The 24,807-nt window shown below is 38.4% G+C and overlaps 1 protein-coding gene across 1 annotated transcript; it reads right to left on the reverse strand.

The window, feature by feature from the left end:
• Positions 1–1,236: 1,236 nt before the first annotated feature.
• Positions 1,237–15,822, reverse strand: POLR1F (RNA polymerase I subunit F). The gene is made up of 4 exons (XM_004377436.2): positions 15,535–15,822; positions 10,322–10,463; positions 4,548–4,756; positions 1,237–3,235 (listed from the first exon to the last, which is right to left on the reverse strand). The coding sequence occupies exons 1-4, from the start codon at positions 15,786–15,788 to the stop codon at positions 2,827–2,829; spliced, it is 1,014 nt and encodes a 337-aa protein (XP_004377493.1). The 5' UTR covers positions 15,789–15,822; the 3' UTR covers positions 1,237–2,826.
• Positions 15,823–24,807: the final 8,985 nt, after the last annotated feature.

Consider the following 24,807-nt stretch of genomic DNA (forward strand, 5'->3'; position numbering starts at 1 on the left):
GTGGGGTTGTTAACCAATGTCATAAAACAATATGTGTACTACTGTTTCATGAGAAACTATTTGTTATGTAAGCCTTCACCTGAAGTACAATAAAAAATAAAAAAAAATCTGTCAACTCGGCTAGCTCAGGATTCCCAGTATTGTATGATTGTATACCATTTTGTCATCGGACATGATTTCCCTATGTGTTGTAAATCATCACTACGATGTAATGAGATGGATTAGTGGCAGTTATATTGATGAGCTCTACAAGATTAGTGTCTTAAGCCAATCTCTTTTGAGATATAAAAGAGAATCGAGTAGAGAGACGTGGGGACCTCATACCACCAAGAAAGCAGTGCCGGGAGCAGAGCACGTCCTTAGGACATGAGGTTCCTGCACTGAGATGCTCCCAGACCAAGGAAAGACTGATGAATCAGAAGGACCTTCCTCCAGAGCCAACAGAAAGAGAAAGCCTTCCCCTGGAGCCGGCACCCTGAATTCAGACTTTTAGCCTACTGGACTGTGAGAGAATAACCTTTTCTTTAAGACCATCCACTTGTGGTATTTCTGTTATAGCAGCACTAGATAACCAAGAGAGGAATTTACTTATTTTGCTAAGCCACAGTGTAATTTTCCATGAATAGCATAAATGTGACAGCTTCCTCGGTGTGTGTCCATGGAGGCAGGGTGGGGGGGAGGCTTAGAATTGCTTCTCTCTCTAAAAAAAATAATTTTCTAGATTAAGTCAGACGATCACGATGACGTCTTCATATTTTAAATTTTGAAGCCTTTATTAAACACTTTCCAGTTATGCCACTACATTACATATAATGTAGCTTGTTTCAAACCTTTTGACTCATTCGTCTTTATATCAGTGCTGTCCCAAAAATAAATAAAACAATGTATCTATAAATATATAAGCCTTATATACACTTTTTAATTTTCTAGTGAAAAAAAAAGCTGAAATTAAATTTTAAATTTTATTTAACCCACTATATAAAAAATATTTCACAAACATGAAGGGTTGAGATATTTTATGTTCCTATTTTGGTACATCTTCAAAATCCAGTGTGCATTTTACCCTGACAGCACATTTAGAAGCAAGGATGATGAGACTTTGTGTCATGTACTTTGGACATGTTATCAGGAGGAACAGTCCCTGGAGGACATGCTTTGTAGAGAGAGGGTCAGTGAAAAGGAGGAAGATCCTCAATGAGATGGAATGACACAGTGGCTTCAACAATGGGCTCAAACATAGCAATGATCATGAGAATGGCGCAGGACCGGGTCATGTTTCGTTCTGTTGTACACAGTGTCACTATGAGTTGGAACCGATTCGATGGCACCTAACAACAATCCTCTCAATTGGGACTGGCCACCTTTCAAGGACTCAATAGCCACATGTACCTAGACAGTGGCCTGCACTCTTCCACTGCCTGGCATTTACTTGTAGATACTTCGTGAATGTTTGCCACTCTTCAAACTCTATAGCCTATCATTATAGATTTAGATCCAAATATACCACTAGCAGAATTTATTATTGAATGTTAAGCATTATGAGGCCAGCACTACATTTGGTACCTAAGTGGCCACAAAAATAGCTAACATGGGGAGTTCAAGTCAACCACTCATCTATTTCCAGATACTAACACAGTCAAAACTGAGTGGGCAATCTTCTTTTTCCTTACCACAATTTCTAATTATTTTCTCCATTTTCTGGTTTATATTGTGTGCACGTGTATGTGTGTGTGTGTGTGTGTGTGTGTGTGTGTATGAATCTGTTTCTCCCGACACATCATAAGGGAAAGAACTACATCTACCTTGTGTGTCATTATATCCCTGGGCCTTAGTAGAATGTTTTACATGCAGTAGATGGTCAAATATTTGTTAAATGAATATGGCCATGCATTGATTACTATGTTGGACCAGACTGTTATTTCATTACTCAGTGTTTTCCCGTTAACCAAGATACACTCCACATTTTCTCAACGAAAGCACCAACAACTGTTTTCTTTTCAGAACAATCTCTAGTAGCTTAGGCCAGTCATTAAACAGTAATATGGAAATTTCCCACTAGTTTGAATTGCATTTATTCTGTCTTCACAGCCTCTCCTCCTCCAACAGGCAACAAAAGCAAAACGGATGAGGCACAAATGAACAAGTACCAGCGAACAGTCTCTCCATCAACCTCTCAGACTTAAAGAAAAAAGAAAATACCACCACATACTTGGAAGGCAAGAACAGTGAATATTGTTTCCCACTATACAGTCAGTAGTGGCATGGTTCCTAAAACCTCCAGATACTTCAGAAGCTCCTTTGCCAAACCATTTTAACAGAAACACAACACTGTAGTAGCCATGGTAAAGGAAAATCTAAAAGAAAATGTCCTCAATTTTTTAAAAAGTTAAATAAAATGGCACGTAATATAAAAGCAAAGGTGAAATCTATTACCAACAAAGACAAAACCTAAAACCAAATCCGTTCTTTAATGATATGAATATTTTATTATAAAGTCCTTTTGCTAGTCTTGAGATTATAGAAATAATTTTATTTAGATGTAAAATTTGGGAGAATTCAAGAGTTGAGAGTGAGAAGAGCTCTGCTTTTTATTCTGTATACAATAAAATGGCACTTTAATAAAATTGGTGTTCTCAAAATTAATTTATAGGCAGTTTTGTAATTTTACCACACCCACACACACAAACTCCTCCTAATCAAATGTTTCCTGTTTTATAAACTATTGGAATACGTATGCACTTCACATCATTCAAAATATTTATTCATCTATTGTTTGTAAATCAAGCTTTAAAAAACTGAATCATGTTTAAAACACAGTAAAGGAAATTACTTTTTCCTTTTCTTTTTAGGTGAGTGTTCCAAAATTGGGGTAAATTCAGCCTCCTCACTGTGTTTTCTTTTCTTTTTTTTCTTTTTGTGGTCACTTTGATAACCACTGGAGTCACTGCCTTGGAAAACAGGGTCCTGGTCCTGATCTTCCTGGTGCTTTCTCTTCTTTTTCTTCTTCTTTGACTCTTCCACCCAGAGGCCATCCACGTTGTTATTAGTCTGCAGGTCTGTTTCTTCCTTTGTGGTGACATCTAGTAGCTCTGCAGTACCATCTTCCACAAGTATACTTCCACAAGTATACTGGTCCTCCTTCCTTTTCTTTTTCCTCTTTGGAGGTTTTTCAACAGCTTCTTCAGTGATGGTTTCTGTGACTTCTTCAGAAACTTCAGAGCACTTGGCTTTTAAACTGTAAATTAATAATTTAAAATATTAACACAGTAATAAGCAAAAATAAAAAAAATAAAAGGAGATCAAGCATATCCTAACATAAGACGATTTTTTCTAAATAATGGCAGCAGCACAAGATACATAACTATGGCTTAAATTTTAAATATTTCATCTTGTCTTCCTTCAGCCCACTGAAATATCTAGGAAATGTTAAAAGCTTTGTTTCCAAAGGACTTCTTCCAGACTGTTTTTCACTCATAAAAGCAGCATAAAAATCTTGTCAAAACATGCTTCTAATTTTTGGTTTGGTTCATAAAAATCTGGTCACTGAATATTAAAATAATACCCAGGCTTACTAACCAAACCACTAACATTTGATCGACAGAAAATATATTTCTGGTATCTATCAAAGTAACGGAGTTCCCCTTCTACTATTTCAATCCTTGTTTCATTAACCCTTGTTTCAGTCATAATATTTCATTATTTTACTCTTCTATACTGAGTCACTGTTACTTCAAACATGAATTACTTTATATCATTAAAATAAAAAGGATCAATGAAGTAGCCCTCTTTCTAGAACTGCACTGTCCTGTACATAGCTACTACCACAAGTGACCATTTAAGTTAATTTAGATTAGATAATTTAAAAAATTTATTTCCTTAGTTGCACTATCCACATTTCAGAGGCTCTGGTATTGTGCAGAAAGAGTACACTTCCATCATCACAGAAAGTTCTAGTGGACATATGCTCTAGAACATCAATCCATGTGAGTTATTTGGTATTTACTGAAGCAAATCTAGAAAAAATTATTAACAAAGCCAACCGTGTTTCAAGGGACCTTTTTTTCCCTGTTAAACTTCACTCCTATGGAACCAAGCTCAAGATTGGAGTAATTTTGATAAGAATTTTTATACAGAATAATCCAGAAATTAAAATATCTAGATGACACAGATGACAATAATCAAAACATTATTTTCATTTCAATTATGAAGAAATAAAAGCAGTTTAAGAGTTATACAATAGAATTACGCATGTAACATTTCAAGTTTAGAGATCAAATTTTTAAAACTGAAAAGAAGCTATGAGATACTCAGTAAAATTGCGTTATTAAAAACCAGACCAGTTAGCTAGATGCTGTGCTTTAGAATACTTATTTCATGCACTGTCAGAGCACTTAGGATTCCTATTTACACTGACTTTATGGCTTGAAGGCATAAATACTCTTGTAAACAGAATTAATGTTCATTACAGAGGGCTGCACACTCTCTAAATTCAGAATTAAACAGAAACGACTAAGTATCCGGTGATAATATTGTGCCTGTGAACTGACCTAGTGGTATTTAGTTTTCCCCGAATGCAGAATACTCCAGCAGCATCTGAGTCTAAACGAAATACTTCAAATTCTAGTTCATCTCCCACGTTTATCTCTAGGGTTTGCCACTGCTCGGCTGGCATCTGCTCAGGTTTAGGAATAGAGGCATTGAAACAGCCATGTACTAAACAGCCTATGTGGCTGGAAGACACTTTATTAACTGTGCCCTAGGAGGAAGAAAAAAAAGCATAACATCAAGAAGAGATTCACAGAGTTAAAAAGTGAGATAAAGCTTTACAAGCTCAAAATAATCTTCAAAGAGAAAACATCAAATTAGAGGTATAATGTAATATGGAAAATGTTTAACTTCAAATAAAACTTACTACATGCCATAACAAAACATTGCTTTAGAAAACTGTAAAACAATCACTCTCCCTTCCCCCACCTCAAAAAAAAAAAGGAAAACAACAAACAAACAAAAAAAAACACCTTGGCCTCCACTGCAAGATTCCTTGGGAAATAGACTATAACCACACTGAAACCAAGCACAAAATACTTCTTGATATGACCTACATGTGAAAGAAAGTCTCAAGACCTCAGGGCCAAAAGTAAGCATATGCTTAACAGAATCCACATTATATTTCTATAAACAGACTGTACTTCAAAGTTGAAAAGTATTCCTTAATGATTCACTTTAGCATGATGTGAGCAGTCCTGTTAGACGATAGCTTACCCTTTACATGTAAATCTTGAGCATGGTATTTTGGCAAACATAAAAATATTACTGGAAGCTTTAAAACAAAAATAAGTGTGTGCTATATGATTTTAAGCTTAAAACGAGTTTCTATAGAACTTAGTCTTCCATTCTTCCCCTAGAAATCAATATATATAAGCTATATGAATGAAAATCTGAAATATATTTTAATCACATCTTCTAATTCTAGAACTGTAAATAATACTGACATGTATACAATACTGTATAACCTCAGCAACCCTTTACACATGTGACAGAGTAAACCTCCCTGCTCTGTCAGTAGAAGTCTGGTATCCCCAGTGGTAGCTCCTGGATGGTTCTGAAGAAGCTGCCAAGTGGCCTCCCATATCTCTAAGTGCAGAAAAGATGGCAGCACAGCTATGAACTAGCACTCAAATGAAGAACCAGACACGCCATATGTAACAGGATCAGTCTTCCAGTGAACGGCACTAAAGTCCTCATGTGGGAAAGTATAATCCTTACTCCTAACCTCAAGTTAATAGCCTTCTTCATACTCATGAATCAATAATAAAAAGCTTTCTGGAAGCTGTAGTTTTTTAATTCTAAAAGCTAAAATCCCTTTATTTCATTGATGGGAAAGAACTTGCTTATGTTCAAGTATGAGAAGGGAAAGATAATAACAGCAACGTGCTGGCCATGAAAATGTGCTGATTAGATCGTTTGCTATCAGGAGTGCAGCTGTCTGATGGGCCCAGCTCCTGCCCTCCTGGATCTACGACTGCTATCACACCCAGGCTATGCTGCCCATGGCCTGCTCCCAGCCAATGACTGAGAACAGTAGGGGTACTAATTCAGGCCCATTCCTGAGAGACAGGGGACTCATCTGGTGGGCAACTGTGATTTGAGGATTCCCCACTGACCTGGTCAAAACCTTCTCAGAATGGTGTTAAAATATGACACTCTTCCCACCCAGTCCTCCTTCTTCCCCCTTTCACTTGCATTGGCTATCCCTATCTTGTCCCACTCCTTCCCTTTTTTCCTCACAGGTGTTTACCTCAATAAATCTCCTGCATGTCTAATTCTATCTTGGTGTCTATTTCTCGTAAGACTAGAAAAAACGTAAGCATTATGGTCAAAAACTGACTTCCAAGTAATAGGAACTTAGAACCTGCTCAAAGGTTGACTTTAACTTCCTGGTATCAGGGTACAGAAGAGTTAATTCTGGCCAAAAAAAAAAAAAAATTCTACTTCTGGTTCTAATTCTAGAAGTTCTCTACAATATGCATATGTATGTTTATTTAAGATAGTAGTGTTCAATAAATATCATGAATGAAGAGAAATGTTCATATTATGATATTACGGATTAGGCACAGGCCTAAATGCTAAGAATGCACTGATAAACAAGAGGAGTTCACATTAGAGGGAATTACAGTAACATATAAACCTAGAAATATATAATTAGAAATCACGATACATGCTATGAAGAAAAAGAACGGATTAGGTATCAGTTTGTCATGAAAGATTTCTTGGAGCTTCAAAGGGATAACATTTAGGCTGCAACCTGAAGGACAAGAGGGTGGAGAGTGCTTCATGCAGAGAGAATAATATATGCAAAAGCCATACAGTGGAAAGTAATTTAACTCCTTCCAGAAAGAAGGCCAGGATGGTCAGAGCACAGTAAATGGTCTCAAGGGACCAGACTGGAGAGTCAGATGCCAGATCACTCAGATCTTGTTGGACACGGTAAGAAATTCTAATATTTTATTTCAAACACAATGGGAAGCCACTGAAGGGCTTTAAGCAAACTGGTTACATTATAAAGTAACCACCTCAAGAGCTTCCATTTTCTTCTAAAAATCTCATTGAAATGAAGTAAGGAAGTACAAATCAAAAAAACCAAACCCACTGCCGTCAAGTCAATTCTGATTCATAGCGACCCCATGAGACAGAACTGTCCCATAGAGTTTCCAAGGCTGTAAATCTTTACGGAAGCTGACTGCTACATGTTTCTCCCATAGAGCACCTTTTGGTTGGCAGCTGAGTGCTTAACCACTGTGCTACCAGGACTTCTTAATAAAGTACAAGAGAGAATACATTCATAAAACCTTTGAGAATTGGAAGGGAAGGGACGACACATTAGTAGAGATTTAATTTCTGGAAGAGATGGAATCACATTGGTAGAAAAGTTTAGCAGAGGAAAGCACAGCTCAAAGCCCTGAGCCCATAGAAGGCTGCAGTAAAGGTAGGCAGCAGGTACACATTGAGGAAATAGGGAAAGACTAATCAATGGCACCAAACATTCATTCCTGAAACATTTTCTTCACTTGGCTTCCTGGACATCCATTTTGTTTCTCTTCCTGTTTCATGGTTATTCATTCTTAATGAGGCTCCCCAACTTCTTCATGCTGGACTGCTCAGAGCTCCTCTCTCTATCTACACCTACTCTCTACATGCCATCTATAGCATGAAGACTCCCAAGTGTACATATCCACTCTGGACCTCTCTTCAGAATTTCAAATGAAGGATATCCAACTGCCTTCTCAACATATTCACTTGGATTTCTAAAAGGCATATTATCCACATCAACAATCTTGAGCATTAACTTGACCCTTTAGGCATAAAAATATACAGACTACCAAGTATGCCAAAACATAAGGAAAACTGTAAGCATAAATAAGAACCAATATAAATAGAACTGATCTAAAAAGATAGAGGTAATTTAAAGAGAACAAAAATTTTAATTATGAACTTCAGAAAGATTCAAGATTATTCTGATAAAACAAGAACAGATGCTATGGGGAAAAAAAGTTTAAGGAAAAAAAATGGGCACACTAAGACTGTTGAAATAATTAAAACAAAACAAAATGGAAAAAAAGAAAAAAACAGTAATAGAAGGAGCAGAAGAAAAAAGTTGAGGAACTGTTCACAACAGAGAGAAAAGACTGGGATGAAAAAATGTAGGCACAAAGTTAAGTACTAAATCAATGCAGGAGGACCAAAGTCTATCAAATAGAACTTCTTGGGGGAAAAAAAGTAAATGGAGAAGAAATTATCAAAAAAATAAAGGTGAACTTTCCAAAGCCAAACGATGTTTCAGGTTGAAACAGCACAGTAGAAGCCTTGAAATATACATTTCATAAATCTAACAATAAGGCTATTAAAGCTTTCAAAAACAAAACACAGGAATTAATAGATTATTTTCATCACAACACTGGATGCTAGAAAACAATGGAACTTTATTTCAAGAGAATTATTTTAAATGAAGAATTCCACACCCAGCCAATGGGAATAGAAAGGAAAAAAATAAAAAGGTGTTATGACTTGGAAAGGAAGACATACACTGTAATTATCTGCAGGCACTTGTGTACATAGAAAATCCTACAGAATCAAAAAAAAAAGTGAATTTAGCAAGCTCGCAGGATACAAGGCTAATATATAAAAATATATGTATTCTATATTTTAGAAATGAATAATTGGAAAGTAAAGTAAAAAAAACACCATCTACAATAGCATCAAAGAATAATATACTTAGGGATATACTTAACAAAATATGTGCAAGATTTCTGCACTGAAAACTACAAAACACTGCTGAAAGAAATTAAAGAAAACCATGTTAATGTTCACAGACTGCAAAACACAGTATGTTGTTAAAATATAAATTCTCCCCAAGTTGACCTACATACTTAGCACACTCCCAAGCAAAATCCCAGCTCTTTTTTTTTTACACAAACTAATTGTCAAGCTAACTCTAACATTTATATTGAAATGAAGAACACCTAAAACAGTCAAAACAATCTTGAAAAAGAAGTTACGTTAGACAAGATAGTACGAGTGTTATTATTGGCATAAAGATAGACAAATAGATCAAGGGAATAAAAAGTCTACAAACAGACCCACACTTGTTAAGTCAATTGCTTTTTGACAAATGCCTTTGTCAGAATTCAGTGGGGAAAGAAAAGTCTTTTTAATATACGGGACTCAAACAACCAGTTATACGGGAAAAAAAATACATCTTAACCTCTACCTCATCCTACACACAAATAATTATTCAAGAGTGATCTGAGACTTAAACAGCAAAGCTAAAACTACAAAGCTTATACAATATTTCACATCCTGGGGATAAGCCAAGTTTCTTAGATAGGATCCAGAAAGCAATAACTATAAAAGTATAAACTGATATATTGGACCTTATCAAAACTAAAAGCTTCTCATCAAAGGCTATCATTAAGAAAAATTAACAGACAAGTCACAGACTGGGAGAAAAGAATCACAGTATATCTAAAAAAAATTTGTATCTTGTTATAGATAGCATGTAGAGAATAAGTGCAAAGACAGGAGAAAAAGTATTATAACTGTTGTGCCAGGGTTCAAGGTTGCCAACAAAAGACCACACACACACGCTCTAACAGTGTATGGGAAATGCTTTATGCACACAGAGAAGAGACTGGTGGGCACTGGTCTCCCATGGCCAGCAGGATCATCCTGCAATTGGCTGGTGCAGGGCAGATGTTCTATGTTCACCGCTCTAGTGCCACAGTCCAGAGACCCTGTTCCCTCCCCGCTGGGAATAGATATAGAAGTGGGGGTTGGCCAGGTGCCATATGGTAGCGACACATGTGCAAGAGAGACAGAAAGTTACTGTGTGCCCAAAACAGGGGGAAGCCTTCTCTGATAAGGAAAAGGGACCGGGAATGAGTGAGAGAACCAATTCCCAGCCTTCTTATCAGAGATGTTCTGGGCCCGAGGCCTTTACTTGGGCAGCAACATGGCAGGTGTAGAAGCTGCACAGCAGACCATCTCCCAACAATAACTCAATGATAAAAAGACAAAAACACAATTAAAAATGAGCAAAGGACTTGCACAGGCCCTTCATATGTAAAGAACAAATTTGAATGGGACATTTACTCCATAAATGCATGTGAGTTTTAGAAGGATGAAGTTAAAAAATAGTAATAATAAAACAATAAAAATAAATAATAAAACTTTTTTATGTAGATTTATATAGTCCCTCACAATTTTCCAAATTACATAATTATATAATCATACACAGAAAACTAGAAAGAAATGATATACATACCACAAGCTTTTGCCCTGCTTCAGGGCAGAAAATAACAAAATCTGCTTCAATGTTAAGATGAATGTGTCCTTGATCATCATAAATATCTCCTAGCTCACCCACTACTTTGATGTTATCATATGCAACAGGGACACCTAAAAGGCTGTATTAAAAAAAAAAAAAAAAGAATTAAAAAATGACATATTTCACTCTCTTTTAAACTAGGTCATTTTTATGCTGATTAGGTATCTCAAGAGTCCGAAAGTATACCTTTTATCCATTGCCATCAAGTGGATTCTGACTCATAGCGACCCTACAGGAGAGGGTAGAACTGCCCCCTAGGGTTTTCAAGGCTGTAATCATTACAGAAGCAGACTGCCACATCTTTCTCCTGAAGAGCGGCTGGGTTCAAACCACTGACCTTTCGGTTAGCAGCACAGTGCTTAACCACTGCACCACCAACACTCCTTCCAAAATGTATACATTTCCTAAATATAACCACCCATGCCAAAAATCCAAAACATATGATTAGTATATAACATCTTTAGAAACCCAATTTTACCAAAGGGTTCCAATACACTAAGTTAAAAATGATTATTTAAACAAAAGGTCCAATTATGAATTAGCAGTAAGTTGACTCTTCTTCCCTATTTGCTACCCACTAGAGTTTTAGTCATGCTAGAATGAGAGAAATAATGTGACTTAGCAAGGAACATGTCTTTGTGTTGCTATGAGTATGACAGAATGAGAGGCAATTTCTGGTATCATCCATTGTTACTAATTTTCTATACTTAATAGGATATAGCAAGCTAAACATTAAGGTTAAAGCAGAAGCTTCTAAATACTAAACCAATGATTTAAATAGAAAAAAAATCTCAATTAGCAACTGTTACTAGAAAATGGAAATGTTAAGAAATATAACTATATCATTTATTGAAAATTGATCCTGACTTACTTAACTTTCTTCAGATTATTCTAAAATTTAGACAGTCAAGATTAGGGGGTAACTACAATTTCAAAATGTAATTCCCAAGTTCTCAAGTAATTATAATAACACTTAGGGAGACAGATCTAATGGCTTTACTCCCATACCCACTACCTGTTCCAGAAAGTATTTTCTGTACTCTTCCAAGCAAGCCTGAAATCCTCTCTCTGTGCTCCCATATGACCAGTGTATAACTTGATCATTGCTCTTAATCTCATTTTGTTTAATCTATCTGTATATATGCCTAGATTCTACACAAGACTTAAAGAACCTTGAGAACAGAGAACATTTTTGTTGAACTCAAAATTCTAGAATGATTCACTAGAATAAGAGAAATATTTTATTCCCAACAGCTGTTGTCTTAGTAAAACAGTCAGGAACCACAAGAAAGTAACCTTAAAAAACTAGTAAAATTAAGAAAATCATAAACTTAGAGACTTACTCAGGAACGCACTCTTTTGAGTTGTTAATTTCTGCGTGCGGCTTTCCTAACCAGGGACATACCATCACTAAGACAATATAAGGTACACAGAAAACAGAGAAGGGGGGGTGGGGAAAATAAAGGAAGTAACTGCCATACTTACTAGACAGAAAATTGAAAGTTAAGACTTGAACCTAACTCTTAAAAAAAACAAATATATAAACACAAAGTCACCTTTGCATGGTTTTAATATACATTAAAATTTCCAGGAATGTAACTAATATGTAAATTCAAGGGAAGCTTGTTCTGTTTGGAATTTTACTGAGAATTATTCACTATTTCAAAAAAGCATTTCACCAGTGGGGACACTGCAAGTGTTATCTAGCTGTGAATTCAAAACACTTGAATCAACCCACATTTGTAACTGACACAGTCCCAATGACTCTGATGCAAGCATCTAACCATTTCAATCTTTCCACGTAGTCATGCTTGAACATTAGCATACAGAAATACATTTTACTATACTGTATTAGAGTACCATGTAGGTTTTTTTTTGGAATTGTGCTGTTGTTGTAGTTGCCAACCAGTAGATTCTGATTCATGGCGACCCCATGTGTGGAGAGCAGAATTGCTCCACAGGGTTTTCAAGGCTGTGACCTTTCTGAAGCAGATTGCCAGGCCTGTCTTCCAAGGCACCTCTGGGTGGGTTCAAACCACCAACCTTTAATCGTTTGCACTACCCAGGGATTCCCTGAAATTGTGTAGGTGGGTTATATTATCTTTACATTTTATTTCAGCACAGTAAAGAAGGCATTGCAGGATAGTAAAGGTGGCACTGCAAAATATTAGTCATAAAAAGCCGGAACTACAGACAAGAGAATGTTACAATAGTGCCTAGGCACAAAAGGGTTTGTGTAGATCCATCAAACCTTTGGGAAAGCAATTCACAGTATGTAAGTTACTAAAGGTCATCAGAAATGCAAAGACAAGACACTCCAACACTATATAACTTTTCCTTCCTTCCTTTTGTTTTCCTGAAACCATCTTAAGTAGGCTTCAGGGCAGAGTGATAGTCTCACTTGAGATATTTAGGGAAAAATTAAATCAAGTTTAAGGGATGCTTAGAGTGTACATTTAAAACTTATCCAAACTTCTGTGAGGGAACATATTTGCCACTGCCAAATAACTCAAGAGCTGTCATATGGAACAGAGATAGGTTCTCCTCTCTTCCCCCTTTTCTGAATGCCCTTAAAGGCACAACTTAGAAGTTATATGATTTTAGAAAACTACTTATTTTCTCTAAGCAAAAACAGTCAAAAGTTGAAATGAGATACCTTTAAAAAAACGTTATCACTGGGAAAAGAAATGTGAGTGAATGCTGTTGAGAGGACTTAAACACTAATCTGAGAGCCATTCTCAATTCCCCCCTTTCCTCAGCCTCTGCCTGATTCTACTCGGTGGCCATTAAGTCTGGAAACATAAGCAGCTACAGATAATAAGTGGTTTATCAATATCACACCACAACTCATGATATGTGCAATGTATTGACACTCGTTAGCAATGTGTGATGCCAATCACCATGAACGAGGTACGTTCTGAGGCATTTCTACACATATATTTATTTTGTTGCCTTACATAATTTGTGTCTGATTTGCACTGAATAAACCTGCATCATTAGCATACCTCACAAGTAACTGAGGGAGTGATGCAGATCTGTTCAGAATGCAGCCTGCTCCACATGGCTACCTGGTCCAATAGAATTACAGAAATTATCATTTAATCAGTCCCTTAAATTATCATTCAATCACTCTGGTGTAATAGCTTCCGCTGGAGCCACTCAGGGTAACTTCCCCCTAGCTTATCAAATGGAGGCATTAAGTGGTTATGAAAAATAGTAAAATACATTAAACAGGAGCCCATGTTTCCAGATTGTATGTCACCTTGTATATCCTCAAATCTCTCAAATCCATCCCCTCTAATTTTTCTCTGTAATGATTAGTATCTCTTAATTGGTCTCCATGTCTACTGTCTAAACCTTCTTAAACCATCATTTAATGCTACCAAGTATGGTTCCTGAAACTGCAAATGATGTCCCTGGGACAACTGACACGTACTACTCCTCTCTCAAGTGTATGTCAAGTCTCAGAGATGGATGAACCGCTAGTCCTGCTTAAGTACATTAAAAAAAGAAAAAACTAGAACAAAGCAACAACAACAAAAAAGGGAAGAGCAAACATGGCCGTCCCTTCTGAGTTACCTGTCTTTGACTCCCTCTCCTCTCCAACTGCACCCCAATACTTTTCCCCTAATATAAAAACCTTATTCCAGTTATATAGTACTTACAGTTCCTGGGACACAGCATATTTTTTCACATCTCTATCCACTGTTTGGGACCCTGGTGGCGCAGTGGTTAACAGTTTGGCTGCTAACCAAAAGGTCAGCAGTTTGAATCCAACAGCTGCTCCTTGGAAACTCTATGAAGCAGTTCTACTCTGTCCTATAGGGTTGCTATGAGTCAGAATCGACTCGATGACGATGGGTTTGGTTTTTTGGTTTTATCCATTATCTATGCCACTCTCTTTACTTGGAACGCTGCCATCTAAAAGTATACTCCTTCTGTCAAGTCATTCTCAAAACTCCCAAGATCCAATTCATACTCCTCTTACTATAACTTAATACAGATTTATGTCAAATTTTAACACTTCACTAAATTTGACTTACTTTTATATTCCTCTACTAGATCTTAAAACTTCCTGAAATAAGAATCTAGCTTTTTGTTTGTTTTTGTATATCAGGTCCCTGGTATAGATGGGGCAAATGTTTTGTTGGTGTTTGCACGAAGTTGTATAAGACTGATAGACAAGATTGATTCTTAACCTGTGTTAGGCCCAGGATCCCTTGGGAAAGTGGTAAAAGTTTTGGATATTTTCCCTAAGGAAGTTCACATAGGAAATTTTTGCAATGGGGTGTGTATGTGTGTGTGTGTGTGATGGAATTCCTGAAGGGCAACCATGAGTTCCTAGAGAATCCATTCACCCCACCTTTAGAACTCATGCTTTTGAGTCAAAGCAGTCTAGTCGAGTATTAAGGCACATCTTTTCTTCCACCTGTAGATTCTGAGTTTTCATAGGGCTTTTCAATACCTTAATTTAAAGGAACCGGAAAGCTTTTTCACATACCCTCCCCCCGGCCCCACAGCAACAGGCAGACCAGTTAGGCTTCCTATTGCTCTTAAAAACGAAACAAAACTAATGGTATTTCCCTCATGTCCGATTAGATCCAAGGCAAGAGAACACGGGTAATTATCAGGGCAAACAAACAAAAACTGCCCTTCATGTTTTACAATTAAACGATTGTACTCATACTTCACGTGCAATTTTCTGTAGAATCACAGACTCTATTAAGGCACTGCATTCCAAACTTTCATTTGACCAATGAGAAAACTATCTGCAAAGAGCTAAATGATAAGTTCATTGCCAAAGAACCTTGATCTACCGGGTCTCCAAACCCTAGTCTGTTCTCAAGTGAGCTTCTCCGCTCCCCCCAATCCACAGCAATCACTTCATGTTTCAGTTTTCCTACCGGACTACGAAAGGAACCCTGTAAAGATGTCGACCACGCAGGTACTGGCTTTGTGGGGTGGATCGGACCCCAGAATGCCTCGAGGCTAGTTCCTGTGGGGCAGGTGCGACTTTCCCCATTTGCCCCTTTTCTGCTGCGCCTTCGGCACGTCCACTCGCTGTCCGCTACTCCCCTACCCAAAAGGGGCGTCAGGCTACGTTATGGCGTTGTCCCCAAAGTAGAAGGAAAAAGCAAAGATACTGGTACCTCTCGGAATAGCGCAGAAGCTCCGCGTCGAGCTGTTCTCGGATGCCAGTGCGTTTCCTGTTGAGGTAGCGCGGCGACAACGCGATGTGCCTCCGGTGCGGCCCGGCCACCAGGCAGGAGTAGCGGCTACTCACCAGCGCGCAAGCGGTAGCATAGGTTGGCAGCTCTAGACAAGGCAGGACGCCGGCCGGTCCCACCACCGGCCCTTCGGAGGCAGCCGTTGGCCCCGGCACCTGTGGACAACCTGCAGCCATGCGGCTTGTCAGTTTTCCACGGCGCGTGCCACTGACGCAGGGATAACCTCTCCTCCCCCGACGACTAGTTTTAACGTCAGGCTGCAGTTACCCCGCCTCTAGCAATTTCCTCTTCTTGGGCTGCGTTACCCAGGACTGACCAGCAAGGGGCAACCGCTTTTCCGCGCTGGGAAGTCTTGGCCTACTACAAACCTGTGGTGGATACTGAGCATGCGCGAAGGCTGACCAACGTCTACTTTACGGACAGAAAAACTTGTAGTATTTATTTTAGCTAACGTCCTGTACGTAAGTTTAATGGGGGGTTCCCGCCTTGATCATTTCCAGTAGTCATGTGCTTTAATAGGATTTTCTAAACCTGGACGGTACAATAATACATCAATAAATGTCTATGGAGTATATTTTATGCGGAAGCTCAATCCTAAAAAGCAGCTCAGATGCCTCAAATGCAACACGTTCGAAAGTGAACCCACCATCTGTCTCATTAGTCCAGTTTCTCTCCTGATTCTGCAATGGCTAATTCGGGAAAATATACCACACCTTCTACATGGCTCAGGCAAGTATGACCCTTGAGACCTCTCTTTACAATTCAGTCCGCCCCAAGGCTTGTATCACCAAAAGTTGGGGAAACATCTCTCCAGTCAGAGACTTGTGTTCATCCTCACTGCTCAAACTACAGAACAGATTTTTTTCTTCTGCTTGTGCAAACCTAGCCTAATGATCAGGACGCTCCAGAGCAGCTTGGGAAGGTGTCAAAGAAGCACCAGTTTTAGCCAAAGTGTGAATGCCGATGGTTTTATAGAAAGCAATCCAGGCAATATGGCATGGTTGATAGGAGGCAGGTGCAAATCCGGGCTTTGGCACCTTGAGAAACTTGCTTACTCTATTTAGATTTCAACTTCCTCATCTGTAATTTAAAGATATAATGACACAGTGAAGTTCTGAAGCTTAAGCAAGATAACGACAGTGGAATACTAAATCCAGTGACTGACCTATATTAAGTGATCAATGATATATCGTTTTTTGGGTTCGTGGTTGGTGTCTCCAATACAATATGCTTAGTTAAATCTGAAGTTGAACTTAGTTAAAACTCTGAAGTTGAACTTGGGACCAGGAACATATGCCCTTATTGAATGAATAACCAGGTAGAGCCCTGAACTTAGAGGAAGATTTAGATTAAAGAATGCATAAAACCTGGAGTATGTCTTGGCTCCAAATCTTTGTTTTTTTGTTTTGTTTTGTTTTTGCTTTGGTGTTATTTGTTGTTATTGTTAGATGCCATCCAGTCGGTTCCGACTCACAGAGACCCTATGTACGACTTAACGAATCATTGCTATTATTGGTCTTATTAGCATAATTAATTTCAGCTCCTCCTCAGTGTACTGCCATCATAAGTGAACCATGTATGTGAACATTTGATTCAGATTAAAAGAATTCAATTTCGCTGTAATATCTCCCTAAAATATTTTGTTAATAAAATTTTTTTCTATATATGAACTATGCATTCTGAGATACAATTTGCAGTTTCGTTGGTCAGTATGAAGAATTAAAACAGCTTTCATACAAACCAATCGTTTGAAATAAATATATTCAGTTAGGGAAATCGTTTTCTGTTAGCTGTTTAATGAATTGTGAAATAACAGCGCTTTTAGGGAAAAATGTATGAAATTTGCCTAATGGATTCTGGAAATGAAGAAACAACAAACAAAAATCTGTACAAGATATATAACAAAACTGTTGCTTGATTTGGGGCTCTGATGTCAGTGGTTAAGAGCTCAGCTGCTAACCAAAAGGTCGGCAGTTCGAATCCACCAGCCACTCCTTGGAAACCCTATACGGCAGTTCTACTCTGTTTATAGGGTCGCTATGAGTCGGAATCCACTTCACAGCAATGGGTTTTTCTTTTCTTTTTTTTTTAATATTGGTTGATGCAGACCACTTGTAATTCACAAGTGTGTCACCAGATGGCAAACATGAGCTTTAAATTTGTAAAGTTTCGCTTTAGACCAAGATACTGTAAGAATGGCAAAAATCAAGTAGCTGTTTATTGACTGCTTGTTTTCAGCAACAGTACTTTTTTTTAACATGACCTTGGGATCAGTTTTTGACTCTGAAAGCTTCTCCTACTTGCTTATTAAATTATTGACCTTAACTGATATACACCATGCTCATAGAAGGCTTACAAACAATGAAGGGGAAAAATAATAATAGAGCACATAGATTACATTTTATTGAATATAATAGATTTGGCATTTTACAAACTGTAGCTGTTGCTGTAAATACATAGAAATCAAGTAACTCAAATGAGTCTGTCTCTAATTTAAGATCCAACTCCTTAAATAGGGTATGCTTTTACTGGTGGTCCTCAAAGTGAAATCTCTGGACCAACACCATCAGCATCACCCGGGAATGTACTGTAAATGCATATTCTCAGGCCCCACCGTAAGCTGAATGAAGCAGAACTCTGGAGCTGGGGCCCAGCAATCTCATTTCAAAAACTCTCCAGATGAATGTAATACCTGCTGAGCTTTGTGAACCAATGCCTTTTAAGAGATCTGAAACATAGGGGAAAAACCAAATCCATTGCTGTCAAGTCAATTCCAACTCATAGTGACCCTATGCGACAGGGTAGAACTGCCCCATATGGTTTCTAAGCAGCGCCTGGTGGATTTGAACTGCCAACCTCTTGGTCAGCAGCCGTAGCTCTTTACCACTACGCCACCAGGGTTTCCGAAATACAGGGGACAGGCTCTGAATTGATCGTTTTTATTCAGGCATAATTAATGGAAATACACTGATAATTAACAAGCACTTGATTATTTCATTTGCTTTAGTATTAAAACACAGTAAAGATTGCTAAATAATGAACATAAAATGGTGCACAATTTCCAAACGCTCAAAAAGGTAGAAGTCCATTCTCACGTTTGTTATACAGAATGGATTTCAGTTTATGTTCTCCTTTGGATTGTACTGAAAGGGATAACCTTATGGTCACTTTTTAAATTATAACTCAACAAATGAAACAAAACTAGCTAGAAAATATGCGTGTGCACAAGTGTAATTGAGAGCATTCATAATTGTTTCCAGAAGTTGGAAAAGGGTAAAGAAGAAAAATCAGAACAGAAGGGTCTACTTTCCGGGGATGTGAGGCCCTCTTTATGTAATTTATGGTCCTTTCATGAAAATCAGGGTCAGTATTTCTTCTAAGGCACTATTTCTTCCCCAGTCTGACCTTACTGCAACTGAGTTTCAACACCTCTCTTTCAAGGTTTTCAAACCCAAGGAATTTGGCTAATAAAATTAACCATAGTGCTTGCAAAGATGTCTATGGAAATTTTCATTTACTTCCATCTGTCTTTAACTCACTGCAGAAAAAAAAAAATAGGCAACAGATTGCTTTTTATTTTTCGAAGATTATTTTAAAGCTATAATAAACCACCTGCTAGCTGCAGAGTTCGTGTGGGTGTGAAGTCCCAGATTCCTGACATTAAGTATCTCCAAACAGTATAGCATGAAAAGTTTGAGAATAGAAAGTAGATTAAAAATAAAATTGAGAAGTGGTATATTTTGATGTAAAATTTACTTTCAGTTAAGAGTAAATTTCTCTCGGTCTCGAGACCAAACAAGATGCGTACTAATGTGTCATATCTGGATTCCTCCCTTCAGCCTCAGGGTGCTCTTAATTCTTCTATTCATTGGAATTATTACAGTAATGTATTGATTTTTATCCAGTGTCACAGTGGGCTTTGTGCAGACTGAAAGACTCCCAGCAGTGAAAGAATGCAACAGTGTACTCTGAAGAACTTTACAGGGGAAGACATTTCTTGGTAAAGGCTACTTTCCTTAGTAAAATAAAAATCTGTAACTTCAAGTTTCTCACTAAAATGGGGATTTCTGGGTGGGAAAGACAGATGACTAAATGAAAGCAGCTAGGTGGTACAAAGTGAATAGTTTTGCTGGACTGCTACCCTGAAGACTGACAGTTCCATCCCAGCGAGTAGTACCACAGAAGAAAGGCCTGGCAGTCTGCTTCTGTTAAGATTACAGCCAAGAAAACCCTGGGGAGCAGTTCTATTCTGTAACACATGGAGTCACCATCAGTTGGAATCCACTCAATGGCAATGAGTTTTTTTTTTTTTTTTAACCCCTCTGAGTTTAAAGTTAAAGTGCTCAGTTAAGGTGCTCGGCTGCCAAACAAAAGATTTGTGGTTTAAACCGACCAGCCACTCCATGGGACAAAGATATGGCACTCTGCTTCCGTAAAGATTTACAGCCTTGGGAACTCTGTGGGGCAGCTCTACTTTGTCCTATAGGGTCGGTATATGTCGGAATCGACTTGACAGCAACGGGTGTCTCTGAGTATCACTTTCCCGTGGTATTTTTGGTGGTGACTCCTCCTGGCTTGCACTATATCGGTTTCAGGGTGATACTGACAATGCCGGCTCTGGCCTGGATACAATTTCTCTCTCTCTTGTTCCTTGGAGAAGTTGGATAGGCTGAAGTAGAGATTGAAAAGAAGCAGAAAAAGGAGACTACAAGGACATACAAGGAGACTACATATCTGACATTTAAGGGCAGAATTTTGTTCATGACAGAATTCATTTTCTCTGTGGCTTACTGGTCCACTCCCATTATCCAAGCCCAACGGAAAAGCGATCTTGCTGGAGTTTCTCCTTAAGCTTCCTGCCTGCCTCCAAATGACCTCCCAGATGTTCTGACCTGTTAACATTCAAGGAAAAGGAAGTTCAAGCTTTCTCTTTAGTTATCCAACATCCTTCTTTCGAATTACTCTTTCCCATTTGATCATATGCCTGTTTGCCAGGTGATCGACATTGTCGAAGTCACCCTGTCACTAGCTGCTGCTGGCTCCGTGACAGAGGTTAGATTTCACCGGCTGATTCAGGAGTAGGGAGTCCTATTAAACAGTCCTGAGTGCCTACAGTGAAGTGAGTGGGGGTAGCTGTGAAAGCTTGACAACTGGAGAAAAGAAGTCCCAGGTTCAAGGGCAGGGGCCAGAAACTGCCATCAGGGCAGGGGTCACAGAACCAGAAATTTAGATTTGGGGTCAGAAGAAGCTGAACAAGTAAAGGGCAGCAGGTGGTTCATATGGGATCAAGCTGTGGTTTGCTTTATGGACCTAAGTTTATATACATGTTGTATGATTTGGTTGAATGGCTTCAAAATTCAGTCATAACCAGAAATGACCTCACCTTTCAGGTGAAATGTTGATCTGTACCCACCTTTCCCTTATTTCATGTTAAATAAATGATATTAATAAAATAGAGAAATAGCCCTGGTAGTGTAAAGGTTAAGAGCTCAGCTGCTAACCAAAAAGTCAGCAGTTCGAATCCACCAGTTGCTCCTTGGAAACCCTATGGGACAGTTCTACTCTGAGTCGGAATTGACTCGACGGCTACAGGTTTGGTTTGGTTTTTGTTTATAGATACTGTACCTTATAATACTCCTTACTGAATGTTCACTATGTGTCAGGCAATTAATATTTATAATTTAAATCCTTAAATGATTCTAAAAGGCATATCACCAATCTTGGGTGATAAGGGGACTGTAGTTCAGAAAATGTAAGCAATATGTGCAAGGCCATATAACGGTTTAGTGATTGAGCCCATATTAAAAGCCAGTGTTTCTTTTCAACATATCCTGATGTCTTTAACAAATTGTCTCCCACAGTAACGTGGAGGTGGTTGTGGGGTGGCGGGGGGGTGGGGGTGGCATTGCTTCATGGAAGGCTATGAAGGATCATGGTGCAATTATCCAGCCTGGTTTCAAACCCCCATCTGTCAACCGCTAGTCACTAACTTTGGGCAAGATTTTTCAGCCTCTGTGTTGTAGATTGAATTGTGTCCCCCCAAAATGTGTGTCAACCTGGCTAGGCCATGATTCCCAGTACCGTGTGATTGTGCACCATTTTGTCATCTGATGTGATTTTCCTATGTGTTGTAAATCCGATCTCTATGGTGTTAATGAAATGGGATTAGTGGCAGTTATGTTAATGAGGCAGGACTCAATCTACAAGATTAGATTATGTTTTAAGCCGATCTCTTTTGAGATATAAAAGAAGCGAAGCAAGCAGAGAGACATGGGGGGGCCTCTTCCCACCAAGAAAGAAGCACTGGGAGCATAGTCATGTCCTTTGAACCCAGGGTCCCTGTGCTGAGAAGTTCCTTGACCAGGGGAAGTTTGAGACAAGGACCTTCCTCCAGAGTCAACAGAGAGAGAAAGCCTTCCCCTGGAGCTGGCACCCTGAATTTGGAGTTGTAACCTACTAGACTGTGAGAGAATAAATTTCTCTTTGTTAAGTCCATCCACTTTTGGTATTTCTGTTATAGCAGCACTAGATGACTAAGACACTCTCTAAGGGTAAAACACTATGTAATACCTACCTCATAGGGTTGTGGTGAGAAGTTAATGAGCAATTGCATGTGAAAGCTCTTGGAAAATGGTTATCTTTCACCTGCTGCACCTTTATCCTTTTTCTTGGTAAATAGCAATAGGCTAATATTACCACTATGCACTGTATTATGAGTTGGAAATTTGACACTCTCTGACAATTCTTGTTAAAGAGAATATGCAACCACTATTTTTTTTTTTTTTCCTCTGAGCTTGATATAAGTAAACTCACAGACTTAGAAGGCAGAAAAGATCAAGAGGCTCGGATCTCAGACTTGTTGGATAGTGATGAGGGTAGTGGGCTGTGGACCAGACATCTAGACAGCTATCTAAACAGGGATGTTTGAGTATTTTTATATAAAAAAATTGGGTATTGTCCCAATTGTTGGCTGATTTATAGTCCAGAATCCAGAGCCCCACCGTGCTGGTGGGTAGTAGAGCCATCCACAAAAGAATCTGTAGCTTTTCTTTCCTGGGCAGTGACCTTGGTGGGCCCAGGGGATTTCCTTTAGCTCTCTTCCAGGAATGTTGTGGAATGATGTTTGAGAACTTCTGCCTTAGTGACTAAGTGGAGACCAATATCCTAATTGGTTAATAGTAAGGAGCTGTCATGAGATCTGATTCCTTGTGGTTAATAAAAGACTTCATGCTATTTTGACAAGATTTTAGGTTTTGCTATGAAGCCTCAACCAAATTCTAGCTTGGGTAAATCTCAGTCTCCCTGGTATTTCTCACTAACATAGTACAATTTGGTATGGGAAAGCACTTGTAATGTACTGAGTGGCTAAAGAAGTGGAGCCTGTGGGTGTTAATGAAGAAAACACCTTGAAATCAGCAACCCCTAGTTAATGTAAGGGGCAATGATGGCTCCTATTCCTTCAAGGGCTCGTTTTTCACTGTATTTAGTTGATGTGGATAATAAACGGACAAAAAAATGCAAAACCCTGTTGCAGCCAAGTGGATTCCAACTCATGGGATGCCATTCGTTACAAAGTAGAACTGCTCCGTACGGTTTTCTTAGCTGTAATCTTTATGACCCAAACCCACTGCCGTGGGTCGATTCCAACCAATAGTGACTCTATAGGACAGAGTAGAACTGCCCTCATAAGGTTTCCAAGGAGCAGCTGGTGGATTCGAAGTGCTGACCTTTTGGTTAGCAGCTGAGATCTTAACCACTCTGTCACCAGGGTTCCTGGGCAAAACAAAACCCACTGCCCTGTGGTCGATTCTGACTCACAGTGACCCTACACAACAGAGTAGAACTGTCCCATAGGGTTTCCAAGCAGCAGCTGATGGATTCGAGCTGTCAACCTTTTGGTTAGCCAAACACTTAACCACTGCATCACCAGAAAGCAGATCACCTGGCCTTTCTTCCAAGGTGCCTCTGGGTAGGATCAAATGGCCAACCTTTAAGTTAACAGTTCAGGGCAAACAGTTTGCACTTCCCAGGGAATGAGGTGGATCATACCGAACTGTTAAAATGTTGAAATACCATAAAACCTGCGAAAGCCAGAAGCTGTGTAAGGCTAAAACCTGTCAGAGGAGGAAAACTCATTGGGCATTTATGAGATAGGATTCTTATCAGAGAGTGATATAAAAGTGGTAAGCATCCTGTCAAAGGCAGAAAACTTGCGACAACCAGAAAAACAAGGCAGTCCCGGCTCTCACAGTTTTCGTTGTATATAAATTTTTTAGATATATAGCTTGACTTCTTAAACAATTTTTTCTTGAGTGTTTTTAATGCATTCCTAATAAATGACTCTTCTATTCAGTAGATAGTTTTCCTGGCAAAGGGAGTAAAAAAAAAAATATATATATATATAATTTTTTGAGGCATCCACATTTCCAGCAATTTCTGATTTGGTTCCTCTGCTAACAGAAACTGACAGCCTGTGATTTATGGATTTGGGATAATAGAATTTCTTGGCTCTCATACACTTCGAGTAAGAAACATTACATATCTTTCCAGAAAAATAATTTAAAGAAGAAAAGAATAAATTGATACCAAGTTCTGAAACTTTATTTGGAAACAGTATTCTAACCAAACAGTTAAGATGCTCCCTAAAAGTTTCTAAATATGATTTCTAAATAACCTCTGAAAAGGTAGTTTTGGAAGTGAGGTTCCTAATCATGCCATTTTTACACTAGGTCAGTGAATAAAGTGAAGGGCAGGATATTGTTTTTCTCATTTTCCCAAGCACAAGGAATGCTGGATTATTCATTGACACATGGTACTATAGTAAATTTCTTTAAAAAATAGTAGCTGTGCAATGCTTTTTTTTATATACCTTTCGAACATACACTAGTCATTTAGTGTATGTTTTAAATCTTTGTGCAGATATAATTTTTTTTTTAACATTAAAGCACTAAAGCAACAGAAAATAAGTGACTTTTGTTCTGTGTTCAATTTTATTATGGGTTGGCCTACACAGAACTTTTGCTAATTTTGCTCAATCCATGAAGTTAACAGGGTTATCAACTTTCAAATTTCATAGAGTGTTTACTAACTCTTTTCTCACTTTCTCTTACATAATGATATTGGCTGACAGTGGAAGAACCTGTTAGTAGATAGTTCCTCTCTATGTGCTTTTTTGGCCAATACTATCTAATAGAA

This window comes from Trichechus manatus, unplaced genomic scaffold (assembly GCF_000243295.1).
Source record: "Trichechus manatus latirostris isolate Lorelei unplaced genomic scaffold, TriManLat1.0 scaffold00050, whole genome shotgun sequence".
Classification (NCBI taxonomy): Eukaryota; Metazoa; Chordata; class Mammalia; order Sirenia; family Trichechidae; genus Trichechus; species Trichechus manatus.

What these genes read in the sequence shown, in the direction of transcription:
- POLR1F (XM_004377436.2), bottom strand. Translation starts at nt 15,788, where the DNA reads ATGGCTGCAGGTTGTCCACAGGTGCCGGGGCCAACGGCTGCCTCCGAA. An exon ending in AAGCAGGGCAAAAGCTTGTG is followed by an intron (nt 4,757 to 10,321) that starts GTATGTATATCA and finishes TCTTCCTCCTAG; the next exon opens with GGCACAGTTAATAAAGTGTC. An exon ending in GGAAAACTAAATACCACTAG is followed by an intron (nt 3,236 to 4,547) that starts GTCAGTTCACAG and finishes ATTAATTTACAG; the next exon opens with TTTAAAAGCCAAGTGCTCTG.